The sequence below is a fragment of the Zeus faber genome (genome assembly GCF_960531495.2).
Source record: "Zeus faber genome assembly, chromosome: 2".
Lineage (NCBI taxonomy): Eukaryota > Metazoa > Chordata > Actinopteri > Zeiformes > Zeidae > Zeus > Zeus faber.
Genome location: NC_137189.1, coordinates 16,741,975 through 16,755,910, shown reverse-complemented (window position 1 = coordinate 16,755,910; position 13,936 = coordinate 16,741,975). Strand labels below are relative to the sequence as shown.

The window sequence follows — 13,936 nt, the reverse complement described above, 5'->3', positions numbered from 1 at the left end:
ATTTGTGTTATTATGAACATAGTTGTAGACAAATTTTAAGATATGCGTTGATATTTAGAAACCTATTTTGACTTCATGATGATGTAGGTGAGAAAAGGTGCATTTTCTTTTGTCTTTTTTGGGGGCTGAGAAAAAGTCAATAACCACAATGCAAACTTAGAGAATAGATCAAGATCAGTCGTATTGTTATATCTTAGAAAAGATGAATTTCTGTCTTACACATGAGCATGCATGCATACACACGACCACACACACGCTTTGCGCAAACGTAACTTATTTACTTATTAGCACTTATTATAACTTATTCTGCTTCAAAATACCAAAGTCTGAGGAGGCAAAGTGATATTGATTCACGCAAATAAATGCAAATGACTCTGAATACAGTGAATGTTATTTCCTGACTCTACAGCAGAGTACAAGGACCCAATAAATGATACCAACCAAGTCACACAGACCCTCATGCAATCTATTTGTCCAGTTAGGCTTTCCATAAACCAACTTGTGGAGCTTCAAATGAGTTTAAAATAAGATTTATCAACCTTTTAAAGGCTACGGCAGGTGTTGCCTTTGACTTTAATTCTATTAAATATCACAGCAATCAGTGCAATTATGGTTGGTGGAACCGCAGTTCATGCCAGACAATGTGTTAATAAGGCTTGGGATGGAACAAAACATGAACCTATACAGCCTTTGGGTTGGGGGTCACTGCTGACAGTGCTGATGTTGTGTGGCTTTCCCCAGGGAGGGTGGAGGGAAGTGACAAGGGTGAAACGTGACCCCAGACCATGACCATTGAACCTGACCTGGAGACCTGCAGACCGCTTAGGGTTAGGGTTAGGGTTGCCCAAGAGGACAACGGGGCCCGCGCTGGAAAACTGTTGACAACAAACCGTTTATTAAAAACGTGGACGCATGACAGGGGCCCGCGACAGAGCAACTCTGACACACTGACTTCAGGTGGATTCTGCAGCGGCCGCGACCCTCACCGCAGTGGGAGCCCCGTGACGGCCATTCTGCAGCTAAATCTCTGCGATGGCCGTGACCACGGTTTAGACCACTGGTGTTCAAACACATCTATTCACACGCTCTGTGTATGTGTCTGAGTGAGAGAGAGAGAGAGAGAGAGAGAGAGAGAGAGAGAGAGAGAGAGAGAGAGAGAGAGAGAGAGAGAGAGAGAATGGACTATGTTGGTGTGCGTACTGTACATATATGCACATAAAACTGTTTCTGTGTTGTTGTTTGCTATTATCCATTAACATTCACTGAACTAGTATTTTATAGTATGGCTTTGCCGGATTTCTAGTCTAGTGTCTGGTGGTCAGTTCTGCAACAGATAGGAGAGAACCTTGATAGAAGCCATAACACTGTTCATCTAAATAAATGAAAGATGATTGATTCTTAATGAGATTGTTTTACTTTTCAGAACATTGATGATGTTCTTAACAATTTTTACCAAGTAAAATATCAGCGTTTTTAACCACTATAAAGTGCATATTAAGATACTAATATATGATACTAATCCATAAAAAACAATAATCTTTTTTAATCAAATTCTTGCAAATATACTCTATTCAATTATCTATCTATTATCTATTATCTAATACATTTCACGTACACGTTACTTTGATTTAATTTCGCATTTCTTAGCATTAATTAGCATTCTAAAAAGCAAAACAAACATTGTGTTTTCTCATGATTTCTTTTGAGGATTCAATTATTTGATTCGGCCGTTGAAGTCAGCAGATGTCGCCACTTAAATAAAACAGTAATAATGCTTTTATTCGGACAATAATATAATAAATTCCAAGAGTTTAGCGCATAATTCAATTCTGAATATCCGGTAATAAGGGAAATATGTCAGTTGTAAGATGTATCTGGAGGTAACTGCATCCATTTTAATTCTGAAATGTGTACGACTTATTGAATTTGTTCAAACCAATTTTACCTTGTAACTTCCCTCGCTACAGTTGACTGTGTTCCATTATTTTACTGAATGAGCTGTGGAGTGGGAACAGTTGTACACAAATGTATTAAGTCGAATGGTTCACAAGCACATCATCCACTTAAACCTAAAAACGCTGTGTTTGACTCAAGACAAGTGGAGCACACCTGAGAAGTTAAGCATCGCAAGCGTCTGTGGATTTTTTGGCCTTTGGATGAGGAACTCCATGTGGTGAGTTTAAATGTGGTGCTGTTAATATGGTGGATTCTTACTTTAGATGTTATTACACTGAACGCACCTTGAACACTTATTGGGAGGTTTAGGTTAAAAAACAGATAATTTCTGATTCTTACAACAACCCTTTATCACAGACTTTTTTCTCTCCCTCTGTTCCATATATTTCATGTGTGCTACGGTAATTATTGACATCTAAAATCCCTGAAAGACCCTGAAAGATGAATTTTATCTTAATTCTATTTTTCAAGTGGACATCCTTGGATGCTCAAACTCTTGAGCTGTGTCTCAATAACGGTACATTCCGGTGTTACCAAATTAATCTCGCTTGAATGAAGGATGAGTGAAGGATGAGTGTGCAACTGCGGCCAAGCTCCAACCCAGTTAGAATCGACCGCAGACGTCACATTGAATGCACCGTAGATACGTTTCTGCTACATATACATTTATGAAATCATGTGAATGGGCAGAGAGAGTCCTCCTCATTGCTATGTTACACGCCTGGCTCTCACATGTTTGTCTTTGCAGTGTGAACAGCTTAAGCCCCTCTACTCAGCTGTCATAATTTGTTAACGAGTCTTTTCAGAGGGAAAAAGAAAAAGAGAAGACAGAAAAAAGAAAGAAAAGAAGGCTCTTCACAAGGGCCTGAAAGCAGAGGTCCATCCAGAGGGGAACCCAGGGGCGACATCAGACCGATTTCAGACCAGCCCGTGATGGCATCTCTGTATATTTTAATATTAATGACTGGGCCCGCAAAGCCGTCTCTAAGCCTTCCAACAGGTGCCTCTGCCCCACTTGAGCCTGAAAAACCACACCCGGCATCATTCAGAATTCCACTTTCCACCGCTGCCACGCAATAAAGACCGCAAGTGAAGAGGATAAGGCGACCGAAAAACCACGCCGAGAGTGGATGGGGAGTTAGGGAGTCAGCCGTCTCGTAAATAAGTTTTTGAGTCACTTTCTCGAGCTGAAACACGGGTCGATATTTTTTCCCCCCTTGAGAAAGAGATTGACTTTTGTTTGGAGTTTGTGAGAAGTGGGAATCAGGAGTGGGACAATGGGACTCCCCACGGTGAGAGGCTGAGAGGAGCCATCTCAAATCAGTCAGCCAGGGGACTGACTAATCCGTCCATTGTCCCTCCCTAGCCACCGGCCGCACATCAACACATTCGCCTCCATTGTCCCCACCCTCATGCAGCGGGATTTGCTCTCCCCAACAGCCAGTTTTGTCCAAGGCAGTTCGAGCGGAAGTTTCTCACTGACAATTTGCCCCAAATAGATTTGTCAGAGCGTCCACTGCACCGACTTGTGGGTTTGGGTTTGGGTCCTGGGTGGTTTTTTTTTTCTTTGGTGGGGGGGGGGGGGGGGGGGGGGGTGGTAGGAGGGGTGGACTGTACTTTGGATTGCTGCTGTTGTGCTGGGCTGAGTGTCACTACCTGAGGAAGGGCTGCTCCATTCTGCTATTTGGGGAGGGGTGTCGTCATATGGGAGTGGATGCTGGCACTAGATGAGGCCATGGAGCATGGCACAAACATTTTCCGGGCAAACCTTCATTTTGCACTGAGGTCACAAAAGCAAGGTTTAAGTATGCACTTGCTTAATCATGAATGCCATCTGAAGGAAGTGGCCTCATCCCTCAATATAATGTTGTTTTTGCTAAGACAAACTATTGGGAGTCTATGTTGTCAGTCCATAATTGCCCCTGATCTTGGTTGAATCATATCTATTGCATTGCATGGATCAGTGACGAGAAATGTCAGAAGTGGAGGAGAAGTGTCTCCTCCCATGTAACATGACAAACAGAGCAACCTTGAGGAGCATTAGAAATGTAGAGAAAATTAAATAGTGGTGTATGTTTCCACTGGAAAATATCAAATGGTTGGTTGACACGGTTGGCACAAAATAAATAGGGAGGATGTGAGAATTTATATAAATGTAATTTCAATTTAACAGCCTGAGACAGGTGACCCATTTTTCATACCTCTATTTAAGACCTGTCCGTGGTGCTGAAGTTTTGTTGCATATTTTGCACCGCAGTATATTGTATTGCATTGAAGACTATAAGGATACAACCTGTAAGACGTTCGATGTATCAGATCAGCAGCTCAACCGATTTTTATGTTTGTTTAAAAAAATGTATATCTTGGCAGACTTGAGCCCTTGAAAGTCATATAACTGTTCAATGGTCAGTGCTCAATAGTCTATCAGGCAGCATACCTGCACTCTGCGACGCTATGATCTCCCTGGTCGGTGCTGGATGCAGGATGGCTGGGTCTTGAATTCCCTCTATTATGTTTGCTCTCTGGGGCTTAGTGACTTCTCCCCAAGCCAATTTCTTTACGCCTGCTTAGTTGGGTGCCAACACTTCTATCACGTCTCAAGTTTGAAGACCAGATCACAGACAACCCAATCCTTAGCAGAAGTGTTATCTCCACGTTGCAAGAATGGTTATTACAACATTATTACAACATTATTACACCGTTATTACAACTTCTCGGTGGGCCAATTGATGTTTTGGTGACTTGTGATGTGGGGAAGGCTCGCGATCCCTTTCGCATTTTAAAGACCATTAAGCAGTTGAATGCTGATGCCGCCGACCCCAGACAACAGATACACAATCGACTGGTCTCTTTGTTGACGATATTTCATTGACTGCTGGAGGGGGAAGAGAGTCACTATAGTACAAAAAAGTGAAAGAAGGCAGCCTAGGTAACCGTGATGTTGGTTATATTTGTGTAAAGGCTGTCCGTGAATGACGAGGATTAGAACGAGTTAAGGAGATTATGTCGCACAATCACCCCCACCCACCCCACCCCTCCAAAACCCCACATCCCTGCGCAGCCACCCACCCTCACAAACGCACGCAAAATCAATCGCGTACACGCACCCCATGCGCCCATGCCCGCATGCACCCGTCCGTGTGTGCATGCGTGCATGGGCGCATTGCATAGAAATAACAGACTCTTTAACGACCTGCAATTCATTTAGGGTGCATCATGTTTCTGTGCCTGCACTTTGTTCTTCAGAATAGGTGGCCACTGATACAGAATCCTGCAGGAAAAAGCTTGTTAAGGCTCCATCCTCACAGGGTCTATAGAGAACAAGGTTGAAAAGACAAACAACAATGGCTAATTGCAATCAACTACGCCTTTCTTAACCCCTCCCTCCGTCAGTTTAAATCGACACTTTGCAGTGTCCATATGGGCCCCCGCGCACCGTGGGAATGAACACAATTTAAAAAAAAACAACCGAATATGGATTTCTGGAGTTACCGGGCGAGAGGCACAGCAAGCTGTCAAGGTCAGGATGTCAGTGAGGGGGTCCCTGGATGTACGGAGGTCCCTGGATGTGCGGTCCCTTTCTCCCGGTGGGTCCCTTTGGTGTGGTGCAGACGGAACAGACCTCTAGGAGGGACTGCTTCCATTCCATTCCACGTCCACCACCTCCACCTCTCGTGCTGGATAACACCAGGTTGTCTATGGGAAGGGGGGGGGGGGGGCATCGAATATATCCAACCAGAACCGGTCAAATAATAAAAAACCTAACCTTAAAGAAAAAAAGGGCAGATTTTTACACATCAAATATCCATTAGCAGTATTATTTGTAATATTGCAAATATGGCAAAATCCACCCTAAATATGTTTCACATTCAACAAGTGTGTGTTGGGGCCCTGCATCCACTTGCCTCTGGGAGCCGTTGACGTCACGCCGGCTCAGGAGTTGGGAGTAGAAAGCAGGGAAAAGCTAAGTGGATGGAGGAAGTGGAGTTCTCCACCCTCCTCCGCCTTCCCCCGAGACTTCTCATAAATATTACCAAGGGTTTAATCTGAGGAATCACAGTAAGTCACACCGGGCGCGCCGGGTTTAATAATACGCTTCATCTGGTAGAAATTGACCAGATTTGGATCTTTCTTCCCATCCATACACACTCACAAGGGTTTGAATGCGCGTCGGGCAGTTTCTGCGCAACTTTTGTGCACCGGCTGCCGGCCGCCGTTCCTCCCGTTGACTGCCCAGGGTCCTCCCGCTGACTGCCCGGATCCTCCCGCTGACTGCCCGGGTCCTCCCGTTGACTGATCGGTCCCTCCCGCTGACTGCTCGGTTCCTCACGGCTCTCCATCCGATCCGACCAGGAGCCCCCGCGAACCGGGAATCCACGCGAAATGTCCCTACAGAGGGCTTTTTTTGTGGTTGTTTTTTTTGTCCTTTTTTAAAGTCGATCTGTGAAGCCTGCCGGGGGGATTCAGAGACTGCTTTGCTTTCTCTCGTCACTGATATAAAAAAGGGAGAAATACAGAATTCATTCTGAACTTTTAATCACCAAGACCGAGTGTCCACGATGAACAAACCTGCGAGCTCAACAAGTGGCTGTTTGGATATTTTGAACGTCAAATCCAGTAAGTGGCGCTTTATATTTTTATAATTCTACGGGTTGAAATGGATATTTTTATCCTGCTCCTTTGGGGAAAAATCGTACACACTGTACTGTTCAGTTAGACACGTTATACTATATGTGTGTCCTTCCGTTAGGCCGTATATATTTTATATTGATGCATATAATAAAAATCAAACCTCTAAAACACATAAAAGTCCTAACTTCTCATGTATTCATGTCGGCGGCTAAAGTTATTTTATCACGGTCCCCCCACTCCCCCGTTAAGTGCACATAATGTAACTTCTAGGATTTAATGTTTGAATTGCGGCTTTGGTGTCACATCTCATCGGCGTTTCAATGAGTGGATAACATGATCAATTCATACATATCGTGTTTCTATTCTATACTGTGTCACTGAGTGGCACCTGTTGCCTATAATTTATAAATTGTGCAGAATCTTCCACAAAATAGTTTTTTGTTTTGATTTTAATTTGTTGGATTTTTTTTTCTGATCTGGTCATTATAAAGTAACATACACTTATAACAATCAACAAGAATTAACCTGTTTTGAACAAAGCAATTAAACAAATTAATAAATTGTGTTACTCATCTTTTGATTTAATCATTTTATTAATTTATTGTCATGAGACATAGCCTTATTTTCATTTACTTAAAAAAAAATATATTGCAAAAGTTTTATTTTCCCTTACTTCTGTAAATTGTGCAGCTCCAAACGAATTGACGCATTAACTTCGAACGAGTTATCAGAGCAGTGTTTTATTTTACACTAAGCATAACTTGTTTTATATTTAAATCAGGGGCAAACTGGAAATCTCCTTCATATTTAAGAAACGTTTCTCAATACGCAATAACTTGCTTTTGATTACACAAGTATCCTTTGCGATATAATACGTGCATGTAGATTGCCAAGGCCTATAGATGAGAAGGCCTTTAGACTGTTAACCCACCCAATTGACAATTAGTGTAAATGTTGACAACAATATGTAATCAAAGTTGGTTATGCAAAACCGCAGGTCGATTGCAATGCTGCTTTCTTTTCAGACCACCCCCACGTTATGGGTGGCCAAAATGTATTTCCTGCAGTTATAAAAACTTAAGTTAGGAATTTTTTTTTTGCTTTCAAATTCTCGACTTGATCATAATTACGTTAATAGAATATGTCATATATCTCCAAGCAATTACTCAACACAATAGCCCTGAATTGGACCCCCGCAGCGGAAAGTTAAATACTTTCCCTATTTTAACAACGAAATTATACGTTATTATTTATTTCTATGGCTTTCCACAATCGAACTTATCGGGATTCTCAGATTTAAGATGAAAAAAAATCATGGTTTTGGTTTATCGCAATGGCGAATGCTGAACGATACAATTTACAAATCAGCCCTAGTGTTGGCAAACTTAAAACTTAAATACAAATACAGGAAAACAAAAACAAAACAAACATCAATACAAATAAAAATATTATTATCCTAAATATACCAACTCTTTAGTGAGAGCGATGATATCATTATGTTTATTCTTCGTGTTTAGTAGAAATTAATTAAAACGTTCTACTTCGGTGAGAATATATAAAAAAATATTATATGAATAATAAATATAATACATCATAAAAATAAGATACATATTTAATGACAATTATAATATTATTATTACGATTTTCGGTTATTTTGATGTGAAAGATTGAATTAAGGCTCCTTTCTTCCTTTTAAGAGTGAATTAGCCATGTTTTATCAGGACGTTTCTTTCCATTTAAACGACTTATTACCACCTTTTTCTAACAACATGACAAAAACGAGCCTCCCCACACACCCCCCATAACTCTCCCCCCTCAGTCAGTGGCTTCGGGCCGCATCCGGGCCGGATTCCCATGCCTCCCTTTTTGACGGGTCACTGGTGCATCAATGAGCAGGTGGCAAAACGTCAGTGTAATTACATAGACGGCTTTCCCCTCCCTCATATGCATACAAATATACCTCTTTTTAATAGATTTGAATACAAAATCTTCAACCTCTCCCCCCCTTCCCGAAAAATAAATCACATTTTTTCTTCTTCATCGCCATTTACATACACTTCATTTGAGTCGGTTGCGACGAGTCGGTGCATGCGCATTATTCCGGGTGCCGTGTCACTCCCTAATCCTCGGGCCTATAGACCTGCGGGATAAAGCAGCTGTCGGGTCTCATTATGAGGGGGGGGGGCGGGGGGGTGGGGCGGTTGGGGGGGGGGGGGGGGGTTGGCAGCTTGTCGAGATCCAGGCAGTCAGGCGAGGTTCAATGGGCGAAATCATTAAGTTAACACTTTCCCCTAATGTCTCCATTGTGCGCCTTGGGGGTTATTGTCTTAGAGGGCCCAGATATGACGCTTCCCACCAAACGTATGAAACGTGCGCGGTGCATTCCCATGGATAGACGGGCGACCTGTGTGCGTGCGTGCGTGCGTGTGTGCGTGTGTAATAACAGACCCAGGCGATCAGTCGCCACAAGCGTCGCCCATTGCGACTGGGGTCATACGTGCCCCCCAAATCATCTAGCGACTCATCCATTTTGTCCCCCACCCCAGGTCGGATACTGGACATCCCGTGCAAAGTGTGCGGGGACCGCAGCTCCGGGAAGCACTACGGCGTGTACGCGTGTGACGGCTGCTCGGGCTTCTTCAAGAGGAGCATCCGCAGGAACAGGACCTACGTGTGTAAATCCGGCTCCCAGGTGAGAATGGGAAAACACACACGGTTCTATTTCTTGGACCCCCCCGCCGATAAGCCACCACCCATCGGTCACTCTAATTGTGTCATCCGTGGACCATTACCACCGGGGCTAAACACGGTGCTGCTTTAATGCCCCAGGTGTAATCCAATCTAATGTAATGATGACACTAAGGGGGTTTATCCCCGCACGGTGGGCGGGTCAGGGTACTTATCCCGCACGGGAGCCGCGGGGGAGCGCGTCCGTGACTATGATAATAACACGATCCTTCACTGTGGAGAGTGGCGTCCCATGAAGATAAATGGAAAGAAGCTGCGACTCACTCCAAACTCCCTCTTTCTCTCTCTCTCTCCCTCTCTCTCTCCCTCTCCCTCCCTCCGCCCCCCTTTCGGCCCCTATCTCCCTCTCCCTCTCCCCTCCCCCTCTATCTCCCTCTGCCCCTCTCTCTCTCTCTCTCTCTCTTTCTCTCTCTCTCTCTTTCCCTCTTCCTCTCCCCTCTCGCTTGCTCTCCCTCTGCCCCTCTCTCTCTCCCCCTCGATCTCACACTCTCTCGCTCTCTCTCCACCCTGTCCCCCTCTCTCCCCCTCTCTTCCTCTGCCCTCTCACTCTGTCTCTGTCTCTCTCTCTCTCTCTCTCTCTCTCTCTCTCTCTCTCTCTCTCTCTCTCCCCACCCTCCCCCCCCTCTCCATCCTACAGGGAGGATGTCCCGTGGACAAGACACACAGAAACCAATGTCGAGCTTGCCGCTTGAAAAAGTGTCTGGAAGTGAATATGAATAAAGACGGTAAATTAACTCGAATATTCTTTCGTTGTTTTTTTTTAAAGAAGCGATCACCAAAATAAGAACAATCCATGCATGCGCACTCCACTTAATATGGGGTGATACATTCCATGATAGACTCCTCGTCCCTTTCCCCATGTACGCAGCCGTCCAGCATGAGAGGGGCCCCAGGACCTCCACCATCCGCAAGCAGGTGGCCCTGTATTTCCGGGGCCACAAGGAGGTGAACGGATCGTCGACCCACTTCCCGGGCTCCTCTCTGCCGGGGCCCCCGTTTTTCACCACAGTCACGCAGCTCGAGCCGCACAACTTGGAGATGGGCGCGGTGCAGGCCACGACGCCGGACAGACAGGCCATCGTGGGCCTGGCACAACCGACCCCAAAGGTAAACGGAGACACTTTGAGATAAGGTCACGATGCCGAACGGATTAACAACACTGCACCAATGATGGAGCGACTTCTGAGACATTTTACTTCCGAAAAAGGACAAATAATAAGGTGCAATTACTTAAAAGCCTAAAAAAGCTGAATTACCTGTCATATCCAGTGCCTTATATAAAAGAGCCTATAATAAAAAAAACGATATAATGGAGTACACTCTCTGCTCTTCTAAATTCGCCCAAAGGAAGGTACAATTGGAGAATTTTACCATCGAGGTTGAACGATCTGAGCTTGTGGTTTTTTTTTTTGGTCTTTTTTTCCCCTCCCCGCAGTACCCCCACGAGGTCAGCGGCACGCCCCTGTATCTGTACGAGGTGGCCTGCACGGAGTCCGTGTGCGAGTCCGCAGCGCGTCTCCTCTTCATGAGCATCAAGTGGGCGAAGAGCGTGCCCGCCTTCTCCACCCTGCCCCTGTCCGACCAGGTAGGACCGGCACTCCAGGAGGCCCCCACAGCGGGTGGCCCCACGATGCCGTTAGATCCCGTTCGTCGCACGACTGCTTCACCAAATCAAATAAATTGCTTCGTAACAAGTAGACCTAGTTTAAGAGCTTCCGCCGAAGCGACGCAGCCAACACTGCATCAGAAGGTTGCACCTGCAGCGGTTATTATGAACAGACAGCGGTTATTATTCAGAAATAACTGACCTCTGATGCCACTATTTACCAGTTAGAATGGAACATTCTACAGAGCCGAGTAACAAACACATAATGCACGCAGAACGCCATTACGCACGAACGTTGCTCTTATTATGATTATTAATTATTATTATTATTATTATTATTATTATTATTATTATTATTATTATTATTATTATTATTATAAGTAGTCGTAGTATTAGTAGTAGTATTGTTGTTGTTATTATTATGAGTAGTAGTAGTGGTATTATTGTTGTTATTATTAGTAGTATTATTATTATTGTTTTTTTTAATAAAAAACAACTTTTTTTCATTTAACTGTTTAGTCTTAGTTTTAAACTGTGTTTTTTTCAATCTGTATTTAAAAAAAACAAAACATTCAAATGTACAAATATTTCAGACACGTGCTCAGCATAATGGTTGTTTCCTGACCCACCAACTATCAGCTGTTGTGACGTCACCAGCACAATGCCAGAACGTATTAGTGAAAGTCTTTTAAAGGCAGTAAAAATCCGTTTTGCAGCTGATCCTGCTTGAGGACGCCTGGAGGGAATTATTTGTTCTCGGCATCGCGCAGTGGGCCATTCCAGTGGACTCCAGCACACTCCTAGCTGTTTCTGGTATGAGAGATTATAGCTGGACACCATAATGCTCTGCCCTGACCCGAGTAGGCCTCGTGTAAATAACTGAAATATTCTGGTGTGTAAGAAATAATAAGAAGACATGTTGTCTCATTAACTTTTTGCCAACTTTTGAAAAGGAATATTACATTTCAGGCTGAAATTGTCTTTCTCACTAATGTGGTATTTATCAGTGTGAGAATAAAAATGGTAAATACACTGGTATTTACCATTGAGAGTGTCCACCGCAGTTATTTTATTCTAATGGTTTTATAAGGCGGTCTCTGCACATGGAATATTTTATTTACAAAACTTTTTTAATCCATTTTTTAAAATTTTGTAGCCTGAAGTAAAATATTGACTTGGTCAAACGCACATCATACAGTGCACACAAATAAAAGAGTGGATTTGTACATGGAAAATAAGTTAATCTAACATTTTCTTTGGGGGGGGGGGGACAAAAATACATAAGTTCAGTTAACACAACTCTAATTCATACATTTACAGAACTTACAGGCAACTTATCTGCTGTAGTTTGACTGTTCTGCACCTTTTATGATGACAGGCATGAACACAGACAACACGGAGTCCCAGCGGCTGAATAAAATCATCTCAGAAATCCAAGCTCTACAGGAGGTCGTCACCAGGTTCAGACAGATGCGCCTGGACGCCACTGAATTCGCCTGTTTGAAGTGCATCGTGACTTTTAAAGCCGGTGAGAAGATTATTATTATTATTACTATTATTATTATTTGTATTGTTGTTGTTGTTATTATTATTATTATTATTGTTGTTGTTGTTGTTGTTGTTGTTGTTGTTGTTTTTATTAGTATTATTACTGTTATTATTATCATCATCGTCATCATCATTATGATTATTATTATCAATAACATTATTAATGCTATTATTATTATTGTTATCATCATCATTATTACTGTTATTATTATTACCATCATCATCATCGTTATTGTTATTATTATTGTTGTTGTTGTTGTTATTATTATTATTATCATCATCGCTTGTGCGTGATGGTGGACGTCATGTAGATGTTTTTGTTTCTCCAACCACCCAGTTCCGTCAAATGGGAGCACGGAGTTGCGGAGTTTCCGCAACGCCAGCGCCATCGCAGCGCTGCAGGACGAGGCGCAGCTCACCCTCAACAGCTACATCCACACCAGGTAAACCGCATTATGGACCCCCAATCACCCATTCATCATATCATTAGTCTTTTTTTGGGGGGGGGGGTAACCGGTGAACTCTGCATTGCGCGTCCTAAAAGCGACGTCCCACCTATCACAATACACAATGAATAGAATCGATGGGTTATTGTGACTGGCGTTGACTTTCCAGGTACCCCACGCAGCCGTGTCGCTTCGGGAAGCTGCTCCTGCTGCTGCCCGCCCTGCGCTCCGTCAGCCCCTCCACCATAGAGGAGGTGTTCTTCAAGAAGACCATCGGCAACGTGCCCATCACTCGGCTCCTCTCCGACATGTACAAGTCCAGTGACATATGAGGCCGCTTCCCACGTGGAAGGAAAAGCCCGACCTCGAAAGAAGCCCAGCGAGCAGCCGCTCCAGCGGAGTGAAGGGACATGCGTGTGCGCTGCTTTCGGACGATTTAAAAGAAAGAAAAAACAGCCTGGGCTTCATTTAAAAAAAAAAAAAAAAAAAGACTGTAAAACAGCCCGTTAACAATCTGTCTAGAGTTAAGGATAGCCTGTAACTTTCACAATAGAACTTAAAAGGTGAAAAATGAAATCTCTGGTGGCCACTGCAAGACTCTGGGCCTTGGCAAAGGAAGTTTAAATCCACGTTAAGAACTTTTTTTTTTTTTTTCCCAGTGTCTTTAAGACCAATGAGCTTGTCGACCAATGCCCTTTCAATCTTTTATTGCTATGTCCAATCCGAGTGGAGGAAACCAAAAAAAAAAAAAAAAAAAAAGAAGACGAAGAAGAGGAAGAAGATGCATCACAGTCCATGAGGGATGAGTCGCTGTTCCTGCGGAGCCAGTGCTGAAACCAAACCAGGAGAAGGGGCGGAGCCAACCCTCCCCGGGAAGTAAAGAGACGTTCCGCACAAAAATGGCAGATGCTCCGTCTTCACCTTAAGTATAAAAGTGTGTGTTTCAGAGGACCCGTTTCTGTGTTAAGTGTTCGCTGTTCGCGTTCGTGTTGGTGCATCC

At 43.6% G+C, this 13,936-nt stretch overlaps 1 protein-coding gene across 1 annotated transcript; it reads left to right on the top strand.

Moving 5' to 3' along the window:
- Nucleotides 1-6,515: 6,515 nt before the first annotated feature.
- nr2e1 (nuclear receptor subfamily 2, group E, member 1) lies at nt 6,516-13,268 on the top strand (the record flags this gene model as incomplete). Its single annotated transcript, XM_079996696.1, has 9 exons — nt 6,516-6,573; nt 9,135-9,280; nt 9,974-10,061; nt 10,205-10,443; nt 10,772-10,921; nt 11,659-11,755; nt 12,321-12,470; nt 12,828-12,933; nt 13,106-13,268. 9 exons carry the CDS (start codon nt 6,516-6,518, stop codon nt 13,266-13,268), a joined length of 1,197 nt encoding a protein of 398 aa, XP_079852822.1.
- Between the last annotated feature and the right edge of the window lie 668 nt (nt 13,269-13,936).